Genomic DNA, 25,267 nt, shown 5'->3' on the forward strand with positions numbered 1-25,267 from the left:
CTGCCTGGACCCCCTAGTGTCCTTCCACACTAAACAAAACTATAAGAGATCTCTTAACTCCTAACTCAGGTGCTAAAACAGAATACCACCTTTATCCAGTTATTCATGTGGCCCTGTGCTAGATCCAAGGATTTTTGGGCTCTGATACCTTCTGGACTGCAGCTGGGTATCTCCTCAAAGTGCCAGCAGGAGTGGGGGAGGCAGGATCTGGGTGTTTCTCTAGTCCAGGGGGTTTTCCAGATGTCTTTCTGTCCCTTTGTGGGGTTGCCAGAACTGATGCCTAGAGAGGCTGACCTGGAACAGAGGCTAGAGAGAATTAAAGGAATAAAGTAGGTATTTATTAAAAGGCCTTCAAAGGATACACCTTGGGCAGTACAAGAGCCCAACCAAGGCTACCCTCAAGATGGATGATGGGTCACACTTTTTCACACTTTTATAAGTTTTGGTCCATTTACATATTGGGGTCAATTGTCCAATTACAGCTTCAGGTTATGAAGCCACATCCTCTCAGATTGCTTTCCTCAATTTGGCATTGTTTATACTTCTTGAGCCTAAAGCTGCAACAGTTGTCCTTGGTTCTCAATCTGGAAAAGGATTGTTTTTTCTAACTATCCTGTGAAAAGAACTTGCTAACACTTTATATGAAGTTCAAAGTCACACACTAAGGCAGTACAGAATCTAAAAAATATGAAAGCTAAAACTTTAAGCATCACTTTTAGGTGCTCAGATCAGGTATGCCCATTTGTCTGATGGGGGATGTAATGATTTTCTGTGTATAATAATGCTACTAGTAGTATAGAATTTCCATGTTTCACTGTTGTTTAAGCATAAATTTGGAAAACTGCTCTCACTGTGTAGTCTTACTGTACTTTCAGCAATGAAGATAAGCCTTATGATAAGTCATAAAATTAGGAGACGTGAATGCTGCATTTGGAAATCCACAGATTCCTGTGACAATAGTCTTTAATTGAATGGAAAATGTGGGGTCTGGTTGGACTATATTAACCACTGTAACTGAGAAGCTGATTTCTCTGGAATAGAGGACTAAAGGATTGTAACACGCCAGAACATTTAAATGGAAGGGAGTGATCAAGGTTCCTTTACTCTGGGTTGGTACACAGAAGAAATACCAATCAGATGTTCTCAAGAGGTCAAAATTACACAAAAGTTTACTGGTAAAATATAGAAAATCAAGGAAGGATTGGCAAAGGATTTAATACAACATCAAATTCAACATAAAACACTTAGCATTAACTTAGCCCATTTAACTTAGCAACCTTTAAACAGTTTAATGTGATGTTACCATTGAAAGAGAATTAGAAGGAGAAGAAAGAGAGAAAGACAAAAAATATATAGAAAAACACACATAGAGCTACCAACTCCCGGGTTCCAGTGTGGATTCCAAGAGGAGGCAGGGTCGGACACATGGTCACGTCATAGTCAGCCTTTTAAACCCTAGGGCTTCCATGGACCCTCCTCTCAGGTGGGACTTCTGGTCACTCAGCCACTCAGGAGCTGGGTTAGGGCAGAGTGTAGTACTGCCCCTGGTGTACCCTGATTAACAGACACTGGGGCTGGGATGCTGGTTCTATGCCTGGGGAGCGGAGCATTTCACTGCCTTTTCAAAGCAAGGCCTGACCTGCCCCTTCCACCACACACGTACATCCCAAAATGTCTCGAGACATCAATTTTTTTCCAGTCTCTGACAAGGATGAATATTCTGTACTCACTGGATTACATTAAGTAATGAACTGTCAAGAACTAGCCATGTGAATTAAGTTATGAAAGAAGACAGTGAAAGTCAATATATTATGCTGTGTTGTGTTTTACATTATCTGGCTAAAAGCCTCAAAGATGTTTAATCAGTTTAAAACAGATGAGGCTTGAACTCAATTTGAAAGTTCTGCTGTGGTCAAGGGAGGAGAAGGAATTATGGGTATTATTAAAAAGTTGATATATGCACAGATTCAAGTTTTGTTCTATTAATCTAGCTTGGACACTAAATTACTGCTGCAGTTGGGTGAAAGGTTTTATTAAAAAAACTGAGCTGTAAATCCATGCCCTGGGCAGAAAGTACCATAGCAATAAATTTGTAATATTTGCTAATTGCTTTCAATTGTCTGAGGTTGGAAAATTATGTTTTAGTATGAGAGCACTTCATGAAATAATTGATTTTCTCTAACTTGATGAAGTACTTTCTCAGTCTTAATTGATGCTAAAAAGATTACTTGAGTAAATGAAGATATAGAATACAAGCCCTAACTAGATAGGGGTTTATTTAGAACACAAGGCAATTATACTTTTAGGTTTTGGTGTGAGCTTTAAATAATTTAATAGTTACATCCAGATTGGTGGAAAATCTTGGTTAAATGAGAGTGAAATCTGAATGGCGATGGTAGACAGTACATCCAAAAAACCTTACAGAGAGGCACATATCAGGAATGCTTATTCATATGTGAAAGGCCTGAGGTGATTGTATACTGGAGAGGAAAATGCCAAAGAGCAATAGAAGAGCAAAGGAGAGAAAGAATTGATGCCTAGGAGATGAGACAGGCAGAAATTGTTTGGAACGTGGGATTCTCCTGGACAATAATTTGTAGCATTTACATACTCTGTACAAATTTGTATATGAATATTACAGTCTGAGTTATCTGAACCAGCAGTGTCTGGGTTGATGTTCAGAGTGAAAATGTCAGAATATTGTCCTGTATTTATCAAAATGCTATATGAAGTACTAATATCCTTGGCAAGAAAATTGCAAATATTTGGCTGGGTGGAAAATTGGAAGATTTCTTAGTATGTATTGAAGAAATTAGGTCGGAAGTGGAAAAGTGCACATTCAGATCAGCTTAAATAAGACTGTTAAGCATTATGGAGTTCTTTGCCATAATATGACCAGTATGGGTGAAAAAATCAGTAATTTATGAAAGTGTTAACAAAATATTTTTACCTTATGTAATATTGCTAAAGTATTCCGCTTAAGTACTTGAATATAATCATATCATATAATCATAGAATATCCTGAGTTGGAAGGGACCCACAAGGATCATTGAGTCCAACTCCTGGCCCTTCACAGGACATCTCAAGAGTCACACCATGTATCTGAGAGTGTTTCCCAAAAGCTTCTTGAACTCTTTCAGGATTGGTGCTGTGACCACTTGCCTGGGGACCCTGTTCCAGTGCCCAACCACCCTTTGGGTGAAGAACCTTTTTCTAATATCCTACCTCAACCTCCCCTGACACAACTTCATGCCATTTCCTTGGGTCCTGTTACTGGTCACCAGAGAGGAGATCAGTGTCTACCCCTCCTCCTCCCCTCACAAGGAAGTTGTAGACTGCAATGAGGTCTTCCCTCAGTCTCCTCCAGGCTGAAGAGACCAAGTGACCTCATCTCCTCCTTTAGACTTGAACTTCAGTTACTTCTTTTGTCATGTTCCTCCTGAATTCAAATCAATGTGGTTTAGATCAAATTTTCTAGCATAGTTCAGCTACTTAGTCTCTTTGCCATATCTTTCCACTCAGTTGAAGTCTACTATTCTTCAGTTAAGAGGACCAGTTAAACAGAACTTACTACCCCATGTCTCCAGATGCTTAAGAACCCAGATTGCATTGTGACTAGAGTCTAATAAAGTCTTAAAAGTTTAAATTGCAGGAGAAAAGTTGTTTCACAATTAAATATGTATGCATATATAGACTGACATCAGATCAATTTTAATCTTTGATGAAAACTTTTAGGCTGACATTTGTTAGCAGTATACCTTGTGCTTATAATTAGCTCTTACATGTTAATTATCATTATGCATTAGTTCTTATACATTAACCATTATAATTGCATATTCAAAGCAGTCAGTCTTTAACATTTTTATCCTAAATTAGCTGCAATATTCAATACCATGGAGCAAATACCATATAGCTAGCTTGATAATGTTCTTGATGGTCCTAGTTGTTGAGGTCAAGGTGACCTGATGAGAGGATGTGACACAAACGGGATGGGGACATGTCGAGGTTTTAAACTAGTATTTAAAAATTACTTATTTCTTGCTGTGAGATATGGATTAGAACAAGAGCAAAACAGGCTTAAAACTTAAAAGGAATAAAGAGAGTTTATTAACAAACTACAAAAATAAGAATACCAGAATAAACTTTCAGAAAACCCTTTTACCTCCCACCACTTGACCATTTCTTTGTACACATGACAACATAGAGACAAAAACTTTAGAACCTTGGTGGTTAAAAAGAGTCTTAATTCTTGCTAGAGTCTTTTCATCAGTCTTTGCAGAGAAACAGAAGTCTTTTTCTGCTAATTTATGGAGTTTCTCACAAGAAAACTATTTTTGTTATAGTTTTCTATTTCTCTGATGTCAGCTGCCCGGAAATCCTGCCATCAGTTCACTCCTCCCATTCCACATCACTCTGAGGTGTGCATGGGTCAATGAGTCTAGGGATGCTATTTTAAGGATGAGTTATTCAAAGGCAGAAGTCCTCTTCATCTGTCTCTGTGAGCCTTCCTGGAAAACAGCTTTCCCCTTGCCCCCCAAGGCTTCAAAATCTTCACTCTACTCATTTTCCAGCAACTCACAGTATCACAACTACTTTCTCTTTTTCTCAAAAGTCCACACTTTGAACACTCTATTCCTCCCATACTCTAGTCATGAATTAAAGGAGTCTTTTTAAACTACTATTGTCCATCTCCATAGCTTTAACAGAAAGATATTTCAGCTGTAAGCATCTCCCTATTCTCTCTCTCTTATTTAAAACTTAACTCTTTTCTTCACTGTTTTTGGTGATTCTATGATGTTTTCTTTATGTTGATTGTCTCTCTCGTTCTCTGTCTTTTCTGAGAAAAAGGAGTAATCTGTTCGTTTATCCAGGTAATAAAAGAATTAAAAGCTTTAGAAAAGCTGCAAGAGTTCATGGTGTCAGGTTTCAGTCCAGCAGCAGAAACTGAAAACTAAGCCCGGCTGGCCGGCTCTGCTTCTCCCCCCCCCCTCCCCTCCCTGCAGCCTCGTCCAGCCTGGAGGGGGGGGGGAAGGCCAAGACAGAGCCTTGTTACCTTGTCAGAAGCCAGAAACCAAAGAAGACAAGAGACCTCTGACTGTACATCTTAAAGAAGTGTTTACAAGTTAAATTCACTTTTTTAATAGTCAGAACTGCTGTCAATTCTTAGAAATGACTGACAATTGGTCAGGAAGAAAAAGTCCCATCAGCCACCAGCAGCTTTAACTTCCTTAACTCTCAAAGCTGTCTTAAAAGTAAAGCTACCCCATGACAGGACATTAATGGTAACACTGGATTTATAGAAATGCTTATACAGTTGTACTCTATCAAGTTGCTTATGTTTGGATTCAAAGCAAACTAGTCTTAGTCTGTTTAGTATGCTGCTATATGCAACCAGCAGCGTCTGTTCTAGCTGCAGCTCTCCTGCATTCATAGAATGGGAACTTTCCATTTCTATTACTGCAAGTCTGAGTCCAGAGTGCTGTACTCTTTCTGACAGCTCAGCATAGAACTGCAAAGCATGGCTTTGCTCTTATGGTAGAGTATCCTGAGTGTTGCCTTGTGGTTTTCTTTTGAAATCTATATTGGATTGTTGATGTATGTACAGCTTTTGGATCTTTCATGGCATACTGCAGTACACAGTATGAGATACAACAAAGATGGGTAATTGATACACAAATAGTGATTTTGGGGGTGCAGCAGTCTATGGGATTCCTGTTCTTTTATTTGTCCTATTAAAACTAAGTGATACATGGAGTTTCTGCATTCTCTAAAGTTGATATGAAGCTATCTTGCTTCCTGCCTCATTAATAACTCTAACTTCTTCCTCTATATGATAGGATTCCTAATGAGTTTAACTTGGCAATTTCACATAAATTCTTAGCTGTTGTTTCTCCAGGTGGTATAATTCTGGCTTTCTTTTTTTCCTCTATGGCTACTATATGCTGCTTGTAGATATTGTAAATATTTTGCTCATAATGGATACCTAAGAAGCATCATTTGCATTTTTCTGCAGGGGAGTCAATTCTCTGGTTTAATTCCTACCAAGGTGACAACATGCACACTTCCATTTTCAGTATTTCATATCATAAAATGGTTTAAGTAGGAAGGGACCTTAAAGATCATCAAATTCCAACCCCTCTGCAAAAGGCAGGGACACCTTCCACTAGACCAGGTTGCTCAAGTCATTCCTGGAGTTGTTAACTGATAGCTATCACTAAAAAAAAGTTATACCTTTAATAAAGCTGAGGGTTCTTCAGACTGTGTTCAAACAGGGCAGGCCCATTGGTTATATCCTTATTTCTTGTAGTGTGTATTTGTGAGTGACCGTAACACGGTATGATGGATTGGCATTTAGAAAAAAAAAAAGTGAGGAACACCCACGGAAGTGAGTGCTCTGAGAGAGGCTGTTGGGAGTTTCTTCTCTGCTTGAGATCAAGCCAATAGCTATCCATTTCTCAGAACTGACATAATTTTGGACCATTGAAAAGTAAGATTACCTTTGTGAATATCACCTTTTAAACCTATGCCCGGGAGCTTCTGTCTTGTATCTCTTTGTTTCCAGCTTTGAAAGGTAACAGAACTCTAGTGTGGCTGGTCCTCGCTCCCCCTGTGGCATGTCCGACCTGGGGGGAGCGGGGCTGAGCTGGACTCCAGCGGCTTCCAGGTGGGGAATGAAGACTGTGAGGCTTTCCCTGAGCCTCGGCCGGGGCTGGGCTCTGCTGCGGCCCTCCTGGGAAGCCTTCCGAGTCCTATTCCAGCAGGGTGGCTGAAGCCTTTCCGGGGGGGGTCCCTGACCCTAGGCTGGGCCAGGCCAGGGCTGCTGACACCCCCCCCCGCCATGGCCCGCACAGGCGGCTCTAAGCTGAGAACTGTCTGCTCCTTCCCTGCGGCTGCTGGGCTGAGAGAGACACCTGAAATCCAAAACCATGAATACATGCCGCGGCTTGGGCCAGATTTTAACCCTTTCACTACCCAGATGAGACCTGCAGATTTAATCCCTTTCCAGAGAGAGGAAAAGCGAGAGTGATCAACATGTAAAGAGACAACATAAATTATCAAAGTCAGTAAAAGAAGGAGTCTAGCCTCAGATGGAAAGAGAATGTGGAGATGCTTTAATAAGCTAAAATATTCTTTTGGTAAGGCCATGGAGATGGACAATAATGTTCTGAAAACTCCTTCAATTCATGAAAGAGTATTTGGGGGGAATGAAGTATTTCAAAGTGTAGATCTGAGCAAAGGTATCCATTGATGAAGCTAAGCAGATGGTGGAGTAGTTGTGATCCCATGAGATGCTGGAACAGAGAGAGAGAGAGAGAGAAGTGAGAGTTGATGAAGACCCTTGGCCCCCCAGGGAGAAAAAGAGAAAACCTCTGTTCCCAGAGATGATCACAGAGACAGATGAAGAGAACCTTTGCCTTTGAATAACTCATCCTTAAAATAATACCCCTTGAGTCCATGGCCCATGAACACACCTCTGAGTGGTGTGAAAATGGGAGCTGGGCATGATGGCAGAGTTTTTTTCTGGGCAGCTGCCATAATGGGAATGAAAAGCCATGACAAAACTGTTTTATTGTGGAGAACTCTCCATGTAATGACAAGAGAGAACTCTCTCTACAAAGACTGATGAAAAGACTATTGTATAGTTGGGACTGCTTTAACCACCAGGTTTTGTCTCTATGTTGTCAGTTGGACAAGGGAAAGGTTGGGTGGTGAGGAGGAAAGGTTTCTGGAAGTTTATTTCTGGCTTCTTATTCTTGTAGTTCTGTTAATAAACTTTCTTTATTCCTTTTAAGTTTTGGGCCTGTTTTGCCCTTCTCCTAATCCATATCTCACAGCAAGAAATGAGTAAGTTTTCTAGTGATTTTTAGCTAGTGCTAAAACAACGACACACAGACTCAGACCAGCAGGGAATCTGAATCATTTATTCAAATAAATGAGTTGTTTTTATATACTTTTTCAAGGCACAGTATTTCCTTATATGGTAATTCTCACTGTGTGACCTATCCCATGTTGCCACTTCAGCAAAACGCTTTCTAAATGTCCTTCTACGGGGTGATCACGTGTTGTTCACCCATCTGTCAGCTTCCGGCAGTCTCCTTTTCCATAGGGCTCTGCTGCATGTCACCTCCTCTCCCCAAGGTCAGGCGGAGACAAGACTCTCTGTGCTGCCATGTGCTCCTTTGTGCTGCCATGTGCTTCTGCAGGCAGGTCCCATAGCCCGCAGCTCAACTCCATCCCATCTCTTCACACAACTCCCTCTTTTTTGTTTTATACAAACAAGAATAATGAAACAAAACACTTCTAACATTAGAACATGTTTGGCCCACAGCACAAACCAAACAAGCTCCATTCCTCACAAAAGCAGTATTTTTCCTATGAACGGGGGGATAGATGAAAATACCCCATAACTGGTAACTGCACACATTTTCTTCCCATGAATGGAGACAGTGATTAAGCAGATAGAACCTTGAGGAACAACTTTAAATTTTCTAAAACCTTTACCATCACCCAGAGTCTGCAGTTGCTGGGGAATCCCATTTCACATGAAGTCTTGGAGAGCCTTTCCCAGGAAAGACTTCCAAGTTTACCTCAAAAGAGGGTCTAGCTTCTACAAGATCAGGTTGGCAAGTGAAAGTGACTTGATTCCACTTTTAGTGCAGAAACACCTGGGTCTGATGGTATAATCACCTGTCAGCCAAGGCTAGGGCTTGGCCAGAGGCTCAAGCCTTGACTGAGAGGGTTTCCCTAAAATACCTTCAAAATTGCCTAAAAACTATTAGTCAAAAAGGTATCATTCGTAACATGAGCGTATTTTAACTTACCAAACTCAGGGATATGTGTAGCATCAGTCTGCCAGATTTCTAGAGCTTGCAGTCCCTGGGGATTAACTTTGAGGGCAGGTGAGGCAAGAGCTGCTGCACTCTGGTGAAAAAACGCATGTGACAGATGTGCTTGAGCAAAAACATCTGGCACAACAATGGCCCCAGCTAACTGGTCTGCACAGGCATTACCTTGAGAGATGTGGCCAGGAAGACCAGTATGGGAACGTACATGTAGGATATAATACCTTTTTGTATGCAACTGCACTGCAAAACGCAAATGCGGTAATAAAGAAAAGAGCAATGGGTTAGTTACTTCTTTGATATAAGCTTCTTCTATTCTTGTCACTATACCTGCAACATAAGCAGTCAGTAACAATGCTAAGCTCATCTTAAAATTTTTCAAAAGCCCTAACCACAGCTGCAAATTCTACCTATTCAGAAGAACCACAAACTACTTTTATATCTTGCAGCCTCTGCCTGTTACTTTGCCACACTATTACAGATCACCCAGTCTTTCCAGAGCCATCTGTAAACACCGTGCAGGCATTGGCAATTGGAATTGGGGAACAGTAAGAGTTTTCAATAAAATTAAGATAGAAATTTACAGGGATATCATCAACTTTTCTATGAGCCTGTTGAGCACTTGAAAGCTGTGTGATTTGTTCTAAGGCTCCTGTTGCTCTGGGTGTCAGGGTGCAAGGGGAAGTAAGTTGAGGATTCCCTTTCAATAACTGGAAAAGGGGGTAGAGTTGTTCAATTTTAAAACCTAATAAAGAGCATACCAAATTAATTGTTCCTAGCAGCTTTTGCAAATATTTGAGGGTGCACACTTGAGATATCAATTACAGCTGCAAAGGCCAAACAGTTTGATAGAGCTTAGCAACATTAATGGAAAGCACAGATAATGCAAATCAGGGGGCATTGTGTTCACCAAGTAGTACAGTAAAAAAACAATCTTTTAAATCAATTACTATAAGGGTCCGGGATTGTGGCAACATTGGAGGAGATGGTAGCCCTGGCTGTAGGGTACCCATAGGTACAATAACATTGATTTTTCTAAGATCATGCAGCAATCACCATGTTCCACTCTTTTTCTGAATAATAAAAACAGGAGAGCTCCACAGGCTAGTTGTGGGAACGATATGGCCAACTTGCAGCTGTTCTTGTACAAGCTGGTGCAAATGTTGCATCTTTTCCTGAGATAAGGGCCACTGGTCCACCCACACAGGACACTGTCATCCGGGTGAGGGCCAGGACATGCTGTTCAGTAGTGATAAATTTGTTCCAAACACAAGACCCCATTAGCTAAGGCAGTCTCGTCCCCACAAAGTAACAGGGAGTGATAGTACATAAGGTTTCACAATAACAGTGTGACCTTCAGGGCCCTCTGTTGTGACAAAATTGACACTCTGCTTTGGAATAGAGAGGCCTTCAACCCCAGCTAGACCTTTAGCAGCTTGAGTCAGGGGCCAATGACTGGGCCACACTGAGAAAGCTATAACAGTACAATCAGCACCACTATCAAGTATACCAGCAACTTGTAGCTTCTCATTTTGATGCCGAAGAGCACATTTGAGAGTGTTTCTATGACTGGAAAGTGATTGTGCCCAGATCTGTGACTGCTCATTGAAATCAAAGCCACTGTTACCTCTAACTTGTGGAAAACTACCAGGGGAGTTAACATGGTGTCCTAAGGTGACTTTATGATGCTTGTATCCCAAATAATCTGTTCTGTTTATGCTGGATTTTTAACTTCTGCATATTTAAGACTGGTTCCGAGAGTGAAGGGGGGAAAAAAGAAGCACAGTTTGTTTTCAGAAACTTCACTCACTCCTCTGCATTCTTGTTCTCAGACTGTGTTGTCTGCAGCACAGACAGTGGGAAAGAGCTCTCTTTTGCTTTTACCTAGTGTTTTAGCTAGCTGAAGCAGAGAAGTTCCCCGGACTGTGGCTTTTTCTTTTTTTTTGGAAATGTTCACACCTGCTCTGGACTGAAAACCCAGAAAAACACTGGGAGCTCACACCTGTGGCCCACCAGGGCCCAGGACGCTGCATTCCAGAACCGGAGGGACTGAGAAAAGACTGAGCGAGCCAAGCTACACTTCACAAAAAGGACTTTCTGAATTTGCCGTCTCTTCAGAACAGCGAGAGGTTTTATTGTTTAATAGAATTCATTTTTTTAATGCTTGTGAATACTTTACTTGTTAAATAAACAGTTTTTTCCACTTTTCTCCAAGGAAATTTTTTCTCTAACCTGTTGGGGGAGGAGCCACTTCAATCTGCTTTGTAGAGGGACCCCATTTGGAGTTTTCCTCCCAAATTTACCCTAAACCAGGATACATGGAAATCAACAAGTTGAGCAGTTCGTGCCCCTTCAGAAATCTGACACGGAGGTACAGGGGTCCAAACCATTATCTGAATCTCCTCTGTAAAATCCCCATCTATGAGTCTAGGCAGAACAAAAAAAACCCTGCTTTGTGGTCAACGCTTGACAAATCACAAGTGCACTGCACCCCCAGCCCAGTGGTCCCCAGTCATCTGAAGACAAACAGTGCACATCGCTGTCCTGAAGAGTTACTGTGATGGCAGAAGCCAGGTCCATGTTGGTGTGCAAGGCATTTGCAGGGATGAGTGCAGCGGGACATGATTTGCTATCCATGCGCTGCTCCCCCCTGCGCTCTGCTGGCAGTTTCCCGGAGGGCCCATGGATGTAGCTGGGAGCAGGCCCCCTTTGTTATTAAATCTAGACTGGCATTGTTTTACATGGTGTTGTGCCTTCCAGCAATGCGTGCATATGTCTGAGTCCCCAGAACCTCTTTTGTTTTGTGGGCATTCATGTCTCCTGTGACTTGGCTTCCCCGAACAAAAAACAAACACTCCAGAACAAATGCTCATCATAGCAAGAGCCTCTGAAAACAAGGTCTTGTTATGACCAGCAGTGCCAATTCCCTGACAAGCCTTAAGCATTTCTACAACTCTGGGGGCTCCCAGGGGCTGTAAAACTTTTTGACAATTGGGGTTTGCGTTTTCCACTGCTAACTGCTTCAGTAATATTTCTCACACAGTGGCGTTGTCTATTTGCTTATCTAGGGTGGCTTTTAATTTATCTAGAAACTTAATAAAAGGTTCATCAGCTTCCTGTCTTATGTTAACAAATTAGGTTGTAGTGAGACCACCATCCGCCACTTTACAAAAAGCCTGCAGAGCAAGCTCCTTTGACTGCTGAAGTGCTTCTGCAGGCAGTCGAGCCTGTACCTTGGTCGGTGCATATTGGCCCTCCCCCATAAGAGCTTTGGCACTGATAGGTCACAAAATGTGCCCCAGGAGTTGCCATAAATTGTCCATAGCATGAACAGTGCAGAGCTCTCTCCACTCTGATATCCAGACAGTAAATTGTATACTCATCAGCATAAGCCGTGTTATTTACTTAAAGTCTTGTGATGCCAAGTTATACAAGTTCACCAGTTTCCAAAAGTCTAGTAGTAAAAGGGGTGCTGATGCCATTGTTCATGGCTGAGCGGTGCAGCTCTTTTACAACACCATAAGGCAAGCTTTCCTATCTAGGTAGTTGGTGGGGCTGGTAGATAACCGGAAAAGCATGTAATAAATCCACATCTCCTTCCACGGCAGCCTTTTTTCTCACCTCTGCCTGTTGCACTCCTTTTCCCCGATGGGACCCCTCTGTCCCACCCTCCGTGGTGAGAGCCTGCTCGTCTCAGGGCACAGGCAGCGGAGGGTGCCCTGGAGTGGATACAACACGGACTCAAAGTATCTAGACACAGGAGGCTCAAACTTGCTGGAATAATCCCGGGTTTATTGTCTGTCGTCCATCCGGGGCAAGAGAGCGAGCGAAATGCTCTGGGTCTTATCTTTTATACCAGGGGGCAGGGGTGATTAGGGGATGCAGGGAGGTCACAGCCAATGGGAAGGGGGAAGGGAAAGAAGGTTCTCAGGTAGGAACTAACATTACACAACCAGAGGTGAGTTTAACCCTTGGGAGGTACCAAGATTTTTAGATGCACTACAACACCTCACCCTTTTCTGTTATACAAAAATGAGAAACATGGATTTGAGTAAGAGGTAGGTTATTTCTAAAAAAATGAAACAGAAATTTTTTAAAACATATTCACAGTTACAGTATGCAGGTCAGAGGCTAGAGAGGTTTCTTCTTGCTCTCTTCAGCGGCGTCTTCTCTTGGAAGCAACAGCCACTTGCTTCTCTTCTCTTTTGGTTGGTGCTGGATTCATTGGAACAAAAGGTTTTACCCATTTCTGAGGAATCCATCGGGGGCCTGAAGGGGTGGATACACACGCGTAGCCACGCCCCCAGGTGACAAGTTCATAGGGACCCTTGGTTTGCCAAGTTTCAGGGTCCCTGATTAAAACCGGTGGATGCTGTGACAATTTAAACTGATCACCACTGTTAAAATGCCGAGTTACAGGAGGATTCATGTTTTCAAATGAGCAGTTTAGGAAGTTGATGGTAAACAGAGCTTTACAGAGTTTCTGTTGTGGAGACATCCACACTGCCTCGCTACCTTGCCTGGCTAGGACTTTTTTGAGCGTCTGGTGTGTACACTCGATTACAGCCTGACCTGTGGGGGAGTGGGGGATGCCAGTTTTATGTTCCACTCCCCACTGCTGGACAAATTCCAGGAACTCCTTGGATTTATACGCTGGGCCATTATCGGTTTTAATTTCTTTAGGGATTCCCAATATGGAAAAGGCCTGCACTAAGTGTTGTTTAGCATGCACAGACTTTTCTCCTGCATGAGCAGAGGCATACACCGCTCCTGAGTATGTATCAATATTCACATGTACATACTTGTCATGGAGTTACTTTACCTTTAAGAAAGTTTAAGTTGCTGGGAACTGCCTGGAGTCTTTTCTCCTGACCAATTATCGGTCATTGCTGAGAATTGACAGCAGTTTAGGCCATTGAAAAGTGGGATCAACTTGTGAACCCTACCTTAAAGTGTAAAACCAGAGCTCTCTTGGTTCTCTTTGTTTCCTGGCTGGGAAGGGCGGCAGAGCTCTAGGCCTCCCGTTCCCTGCCCAGGCCATGCGGCCGGGCGGGGACTGGGCTGGGCCCAGCGTCTCCTGGCCGGGGGATGCGGGCCCTGTGGAGGGGGTTTTCTCCGGGCTCCGGCCGGGCCGGGCCGAGCCGATCTCTGGCTCGGCTGCAGGTCTTTTGCTGTGGCTGGATTCACTGGAGACTGCTGAGTGAAGAAGGAGAGGGGCTCTGGGCCTGCAGCGGGCTGGGCGCGGCGCCTACACTCTCCAGAGCAGCCATGAGGAACTTTCCATCGCAGACGGCTCCAGCTCCTGCACCGGCCGAGGCCACAGAACTACCTACAACAGCCTGGGCAAGATTTTAACTCTTTCATTTCCCAGATGAGACTTGCGGATTAATCTTTTTATCCAGACAGAGAAAAGAGAGTGATCAACATGAAAAGAGACTTTATAAACTACTAGTGACAGGAAAGAAAAGAAGCTTCAGAAAAGGTAGAGAATTAAGAAGATGCTTTAATTAAGCTGAAATATCTTTCTGTTAAAACTATGGAAATGGACAATAAGGTCTTGAAAACACTCCTTTAATTCATGACAGTATATAGGGAGGAATAGAGTGTTCAAAGTGTAAATTTTGAGTAAAAAGTAGAGTAATTATGGTACAGTGAAGTGCTGGAAGATTTGAAGCCTTGAGAGGCAATGAGAAAACTGTTTTCTGGCGAAGCTCACGGAAACAGATGAAGAAGACTTTTTTGCCTTTGAATAACTTATCCTTAAAAATCCCATCCCTAGACTCATGGCCCATATACACTTAAGAGTGATGTGAAAAATGGGAGGAGTGGGCTCTAATAACAGCAGCTCTGCGCAGCTAACATTAGAGCAATGGAAAACTATAACAAAAAATAGTTTTTCTTGTGAGAAACTCCATAAATTAACAGGAAGAAACTTCTGTTTCTCTATAAAGACTGGTGAAAAGACTGTAGCAAGAATTGGGACTGTTTTAACCATCAAAGTTCCAAAGGTTTTGTCTCTTTTGTCATGTGAACAAGGGAATAGTGGGTAGACAGGGGATGAAAAGGTTTTTCTGGAAGTTTATTCTGGTGTTCTTATTGTAGTTTGTCAATAAACTTTCTTTTTTTTCCCTTTTAAGTTTTATGCCTGTTTTGCTCTTGTTCTAATCCATATCTCACAGCAAGAAATAAGTAATTTTCTTAGTTATTGGTTTAAAACCACGACAATACTTAAGGCGGCCAAAACTGGGAATGTGAGTGATATCTGTTTGCCACACCTCACAGCTTTTAAGGCCTCAGGGATTAACCCCGATGCCTAATGATGGCACTGCCTGGAGCTGACAATTGGGACAGGTAGCCACGATGGCTTTAGCCTGATCCCGTGTCAGCTGGAACTGACGAATCAGTCCTGGCACATTTTGATGGTATTGCTGGTGACTTATTTTTGCCTGCTGAAACACATCAGGGAGACATACCTTTTCGGCTGGGGCAGCAAGGGAATCCGCCTTCCGGTTCCCCTCAGCGATTTCACCTGGCAACGGGGTATGTGATCTTATATGCATCACATAGAAAGGTTGTTCTCGATTTGAAACTAAATAAATCAGTTTTGAAAGCAATCTAAAAAGATGTTCGTTCTCAATGTCCTTGAGAACTGCCTGTTCCGCTCTGGACACCACTCCTGCTACGTAGGCTGAGTCAGTAACCAAATTAATTGGTTCTGGAAATTTCTTAAAGGCTCTCACAACCGCAGCTAGTTCAGCTATCTGGGGTGACCCCTCTACAAACTCAACATCAGCTTCCCAAAGCTGAGTCTGTGGATTTCTCCAAGTCATCACCGACTTGTGGGATGTCCCAGATGCATCAGTGAACACTGTGAGAGCTTTGAGTGCCCTCCGGCTCCTTTTCTCACGAGGAATGAGATGGAATTCCTCATGAAACAATTTGTGTGATGGTGCATGAACTGAAATTTGCCCACTATAGCTGTCCAGAGCTAACTGGAGGTTAGCATTGCTCTGCAGCAGGTGCTCAAACATCTCTTTGGTCAGTCTCTCAGGGGAGTTTTTGCCTTCTCCAGAGAGCCTGACTGGGAGGTGAATACACATAAAGTCACACCCTGCCAGTTCCCGCAGCCTTACCCTGGCCTTTTGAATCAGCTGAGCCATCAGCTCTTGTGGCTTGGTGATAGTTTTGGGTCTTTGATGGGAGAGGAAAACCCATTCTATTATTAAGAGTGGATCCCTCTTCCCCTCGGCCCATTGGAATATTAACCCATGCAGGTGTGGCAATTTCCCCAGGACAATAAATTTGAAAGGCAGCTCAGGTTTGAAGCGGTGTGCCTGTCTTTCTGTCAAGGCCTTTTGTGCCTTTTCAATTACAGTTTTTGCTTCTGGAGTCAGCTCCCTGGGAGACAGTAATTCTCTCTCCCCTTTCAATAAATTGAGTAGGGGGCTCAGGTCCTCATTTGTGAGACCTAGCCATGGTCTGACTCAGTTTAGTTACCCGCATAGAGAATGAAGATCTGCTAGAGTTTTAGGATTACCAATAATTTCCAATTTTTGTGGAACAACAGTCCATGGAGTAATTTCGAGGCCCAGGTATTTCCAAGGTGGCATCCTTTGAACTTTGTCTTCCTGCAACTGGAATCCAGCAGAGGTTAAAACTTTAACCACTAGGTCAAGGGTGTCTTGCAGCATGTTTTCATTGGGACAGCATACTAACACATTGTCCTAGTTTAGGGCAAATTAGGGAGGAAAACTCTAAATGGGGATTTCCCCAGGGAAATGCCCCCTCTTCATCAACTGGTCCGGGAAAGGAAAAAAAAAAATTCCTTGGAGAGAAGTGGAAAAAGCTGTTTATTTAACAGAAATTGAATAATATTAAATAATAAAACCTCTCGCTGTTCGATGGGATGGCAAGTCCAGGAAGAAAAGTCCTTTTCATGTGGTGTAGCTCGGCTCGCTCAGGTTTTTATCAGTCCTTTCGGCGCTGGAAAAGTGCCGAGGCCCAGGCCCCGGTGGGCCAAAGGAGTGAGCTCCCGGGGTTTGGCTGGGTGTTCAGTCCAGAGCAGGTTTGCGCAGATCCAAGAAAAGGAAAAAAAACAAAGGTCCAGGGAACTCCTCTGCCTCAGCTAGCTAAAGCTAAGTAAAAAAGCCAGAGAGAAGCTCTGTCCCGCTGTCTGTTCGTGCTGCAGACACCACAGTCCAGGAGCGAGATGTGTGGGAGTGATGTTTTTCTTTAACACAAACTGCGTGCTTCTTCTTCCCCCTCTCTTGCTCTCAAAGCCAGTCTTAAAGGTGCAGAACTTTATATATAACATAAACCAGACGACTGGGGATACCAGTATCATAAAGTCACCCCAGGACACACATCATCCATGTAGTGCAAAATGATGGCATCTTTTTTTTCAGCATGCACTGGGGACAGCAATGACCCCACATACCACTGCCAGATGAAGGGGCTCGCTTTCATCCCCTGCGGTAGTACTGTCCAGTGGTACCGTTTCATTGGGGCTTCTCGGTTAATTGTGGGAATGGAAAAGGCAAACCGTGGTGCATCAGCTGGATGTAGGGGAATTTGAAAAAAACAATCTTTAATATCTAGCGCTGCTAATAGCCAATTTTGTGGTAACATAGTCGGGGATGGCATACCCTGTTGAAGAGACCCCATGTCCTCTATTTTTTTGTTTATTTCTCTCAAATCCTGAAGGAGGCACCACTTATCTTTCCCTGGCTTTTTTATTACAAATACTGGGGAATTCCAAGGGCTGGTTGTTTCTACTATGTGTTCCTTGGCCAATTCTTCTTCTACCAATTTTTCTAGCGCCCCTAGTTTCTGTTTGCTAAGAGGCCACTGGTTCACCCAAACTGGATTATTATCTAACCAAGGTAGCTTTTGGACCGGATGCTCTACAGTGGCCTCCATCAAAAATCCTGAGGTGTCTCAGGAATTGTTAATTTCACTCCCCACTGGGGCATGGTGTCTCTTCCCCATAGGGGGCACTTGTAATCAGTGACAAAAGGTCGGACACTAGCTAACCTACCCTCTGGGCCTTCAATCTGGACAATAGCTTTAGAGATTTTTGCCAGTTTCATCCCTCCAATACCCTGTATTTTGCCTGCCACAGGTTGCAGTTCCCAATGTGAGGGCCACACTGTTTCAGGTATGATAGTCACATCTGCCCCAGTGTCAATCAACCCTTCTATATGGAGATGTTCTGATTTATGTGTAAGATTACACCCCATAATTGGTTTGTCTTCTCCCACCACTTCTGCCCAGTATACCCCTGGTGCTTTGTCATCTACTGGGACTTCTGTTGGAACAGGGATCACTTGGGCTATTATCTGCCCTTTGGCTACATAGAAGGGTGATTGAGGACATCTTGCCAAGAGAATGAGGTGTTAGGTCTCCCTTAATTGTCATGGGAGCCACTTCAATCTCTATTGGTGTGTGTGCTGTGTCTCCAAAAACAAAATACCTATTATCCAGTCCAGCCAGGTCTTGTGAATTGTCATGCAAGTCCACTCCAATGACAGTCCAACGATTAGATCTGAAACAAAAATCTTCAGCAGTTACAAGTCTGAATCGCTTTTGCGGTTGCCAGATCTTATTAGGCAAATGTTCCCCACAATTATGTTTCTGCAGTCTCTCACCCCGCTCCCTTTCCTCCCCTTTTCCCATTAAAATAGTCTTTTTCCTGTTTCAAGTCTGTCATATTTATGTCTTCACGCCTGGCAGCATGGCGTTTTAAATTAGTTTTTTTTGTTGATTTGCTATAGTATCTTTCTGGTGTTTTCCTTGTTGCTGGGTTTGAGGACAGTTCCTTGCAAAATGTCCTGGCTTCTTGCACTGGAAACAGTTGATGTGCTGCAGCTGTTCGGGTGACATCTGTGGCTTGTTCATCTCAGGTGTTACAGCTGCTACAGTCCTTGGGTTGAATGGTCCTGGTTTCTTGTCATGTGCACTGTACAGATCTGCTTTCTTGACACAGGCCTGTATCATATCTGCTATGGTAGGTGGAGGATAGATGGGCAGATTTAAAATCACTTTACGGCAGTCCTCGTTGGCATTTCTTTGTGCCATTTCTTTAATCAATTCTGCTTGTGCTGCTGGCTCTTGCACTTGCTGTTGTATCTGTAATCTGAGCTGGTCCACAAACTTCAAGAAACTCTCTGATGGGAGTTGATTAATATTAATACAATTGACTTGGGTTTCTAGTGTAGGTATTTTATTGTAAGCTTTTTCTGCTACTTCACAGATTTTATCTAAAATAGGTTTTGTTAGCACTTGAGCCTGATCTTCAGGCTTAGACCACCTTCCCTCCCCACATAGGTGTTCAAAAGTAATCTCATTATTTTCTGCATCTTTTGCATCCTGTATGCTTTGCTTGAGTTCATCTAGGAGGTGTTTTAATGACGTTTTCCACAAATTTTCCCAAAAATCAAATTCAGTGGGTTTTAGGAGGCACCTGAAGAAATCTTTGATGTCAGCAGGAACTAACTCCTGAGATTTTAAAGTAGCTTTAATCATTCTTTTTAATATTTCATTATTTTTGCCAAATTCACGTTGTATTTTGCATATCTCTCTGATATCATGGTAAGAGAAAGGCTGATAATGTCTATTAGTTCTTTTTTTACCAGTACATATCACAGGTGCAACTGTAGGTATATCCTTATCTTCCCCAGAGCCTGTATCTCTGGGGTTTCCCTGCCCAGCCCCGCTCCCACCAGGCAATGGGGGCTTTGTCTCACCCCCGGGCTGGTGAAGGGACTTTTCTGCACCCCCAGTGGGCCCAGGGGGCCCTGCTTCGCTCCCGGATGTGTGAAGGGACTTATCTGCCTCCGCAGTGGGCCCAGGGGCCCTGCCTCACTCCTGGATGGCTGGAGGGTCCCACCCATAGCCCCAGCAGGCCCAGGGGGCCCTGCCTCAACCCCGGGTCCGTGTAGGGATCCACCCACAGCCCCACAGGGGCTGGGCAGGGACACATCTCTCCCCTCCAGGGGGCAGGGCCAGGACACCCCTTCCCCCGCTCCCCCGGGGGAGCAGGGGGCAGGGCCACCCCTCTCACTCCCCATCTCCCCGTGTGGACAGGAGGCAGGGGCGTGGTGAGTAAGATTGCAACATTTGGGGGAGGGTTTGTAAGATGATGCCATGCTTGAGCAGGGTATTGCAGGAGGCCGGGAGATGTGAGAGACAGGGGAGGGGTTATAGGAGGAGTAAGGGAAATGGGCGGAGTGAGGTGGATAGAAGGAGTCATGGGAAGGAAGAAAGAGATAGGAAGGGGGTTCCTCCATGTGGGTAGCTGGCATACGGCCAACTCCATTTTGGATTTCAGGCAAATGGAGGCCCGGGGATTTCATGGTCGGAATATTAGGGCATAGGTAAGAGTCTCTGATAGTTAGTGCAACATTATGAGAGCTGGGGGGCTGAATGAGACACATGGCTCCAGAAATGGCACTATTATAGTGCATTTCTTGAGTTTCTGGATTTGTTCCATGCATCTTTTTCAGAACAGAAGCAGAAGCTATGGGTAAAAAGGTATGGGATACTGAGGAAGGCTGCAATGGCTGTTTTTTTATATCTTTTTCTCTGTTGATCAATTCTTTTTGAATTATAAGAAAACTTGGGAGATATTTCGATGTATTTTTTTTCCTTCCTCTATTTTTAGAGTGAGAATATTGTCAATTTGATTCCATGTAGAGATAGAATTTAGTTCTGACCAATCTAGCTGTGGATTGTTTTGAGATAACCACATTGTGAAACATTTTAACTTTTTCTAGAGATTTTAACATTTATAGTACTTAAAAATTCTTGCAATTTGGATTCTAATTTTGGTTGGGGTGTAGATGTGTTAGATCCCATGCCTGTTATTAAAATTGTGTGTTCAAAACTCATTTTTATCTTGTTTTACTGTAAAGCAACAAAGCGGTGGAAAGGCAGGCGTTTGTTTTTTGGTTTTTTTTTCTCTCAGCTTACTACCTTCCCTCCCACACACACTGGGTTGATATAAGCTGTTCCGCGGCTGTCGCTGCCGTGCCCACGGCTGTCCTGCGAAACGTATCATGGCCGGCACTGTGCGGAACCCGCGGTTCGGTCCCTGCGCCATGTGGGGGGGGGGCTTCTCCCGCCGCAGGCACCGGGGCTGCCGCCGCCCGTGTTGTGCCTGCCGCTGCTTGCCCGCGCGCGTGCACCACCGCCGGTTTGCCGCGCTGTTGCCCCGGCGCGTGGCTCGCCCCCACCGGCCCGCCGCACACCCTGCGCGCCCGCTTCTTGGCCATGTGCCGCGCCTGCTCGCGTGCCTGGCGCCTGGCTCCGCCGCTGGATCGCGCGCGCTTGCTGCACATGTGCTGCTGCCCCAGCTGTCCTTCACTGCTCGTGGGGACACGTCACCACTGCCGGCTCGGTCGCGCGCTCAGCTGATCCCGGCTCAGCTCCCGCACCGCTTTCATGTTCGCCTGTTGGGCCGGCCGGTCTGACTCACCACTCTTAAGTTGCCAAGCATTAGAAATGTCCCCTCCGTGAATTGACTTCCTCTGGACCTGAGAAAGTTACCAATCCAGTACTTGTATACTATAATCAGGTTTTCAAGGTAGCTGACGTGCCCAGACTTGCGAAACACCTGTGTTTACAGCCGGTTTTAGGGGGTCGATCCCACCTAGGGACGCCACCTGCTGTTATTACTAGGTCCCCTGCCCCTCTGCTACCATTATCCACCCCGCAGCAGCCAGGGAGGCAGGGGAGGTAGATTAACTTCCAAAGGAGACCCTAAAAACTAGGCTCTTTCCCTTTGCTGAGATGGCAGTCGCAGCTTTATTTCTTGGGATCTTTCGGGGTGAAGTTGCAGGAGAGAAAGAGAAAGAGGTATCGATAAGCAGTCCTTTTTGAGGACAGGGGAAAGGGCTGTGGGGGATTTACACAACCAATAAGGGGAACTGGGGAGAACAAGATAAGGGACAGAACTTACAAGTCTATATTTTCGGGGGTACATTTTTTGGGTCATACCATTTTTCCTAACTGCATTACAACATTTTTTAACACAAATTGTACCTTTTTTTCTTTTTCCAAAAGAACTTTACAACGTCAGATGAGTAGATGATTATTTTGAACTTGTTAATAAAACATAGGTATATCTGTTCTTTAAATTAATGAATCATTTAGGTTTAGCTGTGGTACACGTAATTATGAATTCAGATTATATGATCTTTTCTAAATTTTTGCTGTAAATATTTTATTATTCAAAATGAATTGTGGTCTAAATTTCTAATGCACATACTACATTAATTGAATGTTCCTAGGGCATTGTCCTGGGTTGATTATGATGTTAAATTGTATCCCCATTCGTCCACCTAACCCAGACACAGGTTTTGTATTCTTAAAATTCCATCTCAGAGTAAAAGTGAGTGGAAAAGAAGCACCGAGTCTGTTATCAGAGACTGTACTTGCTCCCCCCGCATCGGGAGTTTTGACTACAGCACAGACAGACAACAAGACACAGATCGCCTTGGCTTTCCAACTAGCCGGAGCAGAGAGGTCTTCCTGGACTGTTTTCTTTCCCTTTTTTGAAACGAATCGAACCTGCTCTGGACTGGGGACTTGGGGGAGCACCGGGAGCTTGCACCCGTGGACTACCGGGAGCCCAGCCTGGGCAGCGGCATTTTCCAGCGCCAGAGGGACTGATAACAGAGCGAACACCCACAGGAAAGAGACCCTCTGAAGTTTGTCATCTCTTCTGAAGGGCGAGAGGTTTTGTAATTTGATATCGTTCATTTTTGTGCTGGGTAGTGCTGTGCCTGTGAAATAAACAGGTTTTTTCCACTTCTCTCAGAGAAATCTCTTCCCGAACCGGTTGGGGGGTGGGAAAAAAAAGGGCCACGTGGGTTTGCTTCCCAGGGGGAGCCCCACTGGAGGTTTTCTCCCAAATTTTGCCCTAAACCAGGACAAATACATTCATTGGCGCCCAACATGGGGCACGAGAGAGTGGAAAAACCCTGTACTAATTGTACTGAAGTGGCAATTACTTTGTATTGGGATACGATAAAGCAGTCCCTAGCCATCCAGCCATGCTGCTTGAATTAATAATGTCTTTTGGGGTGCAGGCCTTCATGTGTTTCTGGTCGCTAGGCTTTTTTGAGGTTTTAATACCTTTTTGGTCCCTTGGTTTATTTTCTTATCCACAACTAGCCCCGGTATTGTCCCTAACACATAGCTTTTACAGTAGAGGGGCACGGATTAGAATAGCTATTGGGCTGGGCCTAGTGATTATGATTTCCAAGAAGTTTATTCAGGTGCTGCAGTCTGTTCCAAATATAAAGGATTCATGGGTATGGTTATGCACCCAGTTTGTTAGAGGAGGAGCAGGGAATGAGGCTTTTCAACCTTTCCTTTCCTTCTTCTCCTCTGAATCGGTTACATCACTATTGGCGAGTGTTCAGTTTCCCCTGAATGTTAAAGAGACCATCTTTCTGGCATTTAATCTGGTAAGTTTTCTCTATACAGTCTCCAGCCTCTCTAGAATGAGGGCTGAGATTTCTAGAGGGACTGATGAAACCCTTGAACCAAGCATGGAAAGTCCTGAGTGGGGTGGAGAATGGGAGGATATGGGCCAAATCCTGAAGGAATTTTCTGACCCTGTAGTTTGGGACTTTCCACATGAACAAATTTTGAATCCAGCTGAGGTGGGGAAATATCTGAAAGAGAAGTGTCAGGATAATTCCAAAGAAAAAAAGATCATTGCAGTAAGCTGGGCCCTGGCATATGCGTACCGTACATTGCTAGATACTGTAGGGCAGCAAATGGAAGGGGACAGGGAGGTAAATCAACAGCTACCCCACTTACTCAGGCTGCAGCCAACCTCCCAGTTACAAAGCTGGTAGCTAAACCAGACAGCAAGCCTCAACCAATGGCTGTTGCTACTAGCACAAGAAGTGGAAAGTGCACAGATAAAACCGATCGACCAGTGGATGATGATGATGATGATGCAGGAGAAGGACCCTCAACACCTCCTGACACAAAACCAAGAGTCAAAGCAACTGGAACAAGATCAGAAGCTAATATTGAGTCTTTTTCTCTGAAAGATCTTCGTGGCCTGAGGAAGGACTACACTCGACGACCTGATGAATCTATAATTAGTTGGTTAGTCCGTCTGTGGGACGCTGCAGGTGAAGCTACAGTTCTAGATGGCACTGAAGCGAGGCATCTGGGATCCCTGTCACATGATCCGGTTATCGACCAGGGGATGATGAGGGGGGCTAACCCTCGCAGTCTCTGGGCACGGGTCCTTGAAAGTGTAGCCCAAAGATATCTGTGTGTAGATGATCTCTACATGCAGCAAACGCAGTGGAAAACCATCGAACAAGGGATCCAACGCCTGAGAGAAATGGCAGTGGCAGAGAGTGTTTTTTCAGATGACATACCAACTAAGAATCCAGACTTGGTGCCATGTACATCCATGATGTGGCGAAAATTGGTACGACTTGGGCCACAAGAATATGCATCTGCTTTAGCAATGATGAAACGGGATGAAAGGGAGGAGACCGTGCTGGATATGGCGAAGAAGCTTCGAGCATACGCAGATGCCGTGCATGGCCCCACACATGCAAGAATTGCAGCTGTGGAAACACGTCTGCAGAAATTAGAGGATAAGATAGAGGAGAATCACAAGAAACTTAGAGATGAGATTAAAGAGGACCTTCTCCAAATCTCAGCAGTACAGATCAGAGGTCCTGGCACTCAACGCAGACGTTCCCCCGATCGGGAGAGAAGGTATACCCCACGAGCTGAGCTGTGGTTCTTCCTGCGTGATTGCGGAGAGAACATGAGGAGATGGGATGGGAAATCTACTGCAGCTCTGGCACAACGGGTGCGTGAATTGAAGGAGGAGAAGAGTCACAAAGGAAGTTCCACCAAAAGGGAAGCAGCTCCAGTTGCCCGTAGCCAAACTGCCAGGTATGATGATGATGACATGTCCGATCCCCTTGAAGGAACATCCAAGACATATACCAAAGGAAAGAAGGATAACCAGGCTTAGAGGGGCCCTGCCTCTAGCCAGGTAGAGGCTAGGGAAAATCGTGTTTTTTGGACTGTGTGGATTCGTTGGCCTGGCACATCAGAACCACAAAGATATGAGGCCTTGGTTGACACCGGTGCACAGTGCACGCTAATCCCATCAAGATATGTAGGGGCAGAATCTGTTTCTATTGCTGGCGTGACAGGGGGATCACAGGATTTTACCTTGGTGGAAGCAGACGTGAGCCTGACGGGAAATGAGTGGAAGAAACACCCCATTGTGACAGGCCCAGAGGCCCCATGCATTTTGGGCATAGATTACCTCCGAAGTGGGTATTTCAAAGACCCAAAAGGATTCAGGTGGGCATTTGGGATAGCAGCTGTGGAGACAGAGGGTGTCCAGCAACTGAACACCTTGCCTGGAC

At 44.3% G+C, this 25,267-nt stretch overlaps 2 protein-coding genes across 6 annotated transcripts in view; both read left to right on the forward strand.

The window, feature by feature from the left end:
• The window catches only part of LOC148183311 (ceramide transfer protein-like), a 274,244-nt gene that overhangs the window by 58,973 nt on the left and 190,004 nt on the right, over positions 1–25,267 (forward strand). The window lies entirely within an intron of this gene.
• On the forward strand, positions 23,605–24,974 carry LOC148183312 (uncharacterized). Its single transcript, XM_088061552.1, has one exon. It carries the CDS (start codon positions 23,737–23,739, stop codon positions 24,862–24,864), a length of 1,128 nt encoding a protein of 375 aa, XP_087917678.1. The 5' UTR covers positions 23,605–23,736; the 3' UTR covers positions 24,865–24,974.

This window comes from Pseudopodoces humilis, chromosome 12 (assembly GCF_049639895.1).
Source record: "Pseudopodoces humilis isolate 2021_Gansu_Grassland_sample_001 chromosome 12, ASM4963989v1, whole genome shotgun sequence".
Lineage (NCBI taxonomy): Eukaryota > Metazoa > Chordata > Aves > Passeriformes > Paridae > Pseudopodoces > Pseudopodoces humilis.

Coding starts and splice junctions, on each gene's coding strand:
- LOC148183312 (XM_088061552.1), top strand. CDS start 23,737: ATGGCTGTTGCTACTAGCACAAGAAGTGGAAAGTGCACAGATAAAACC.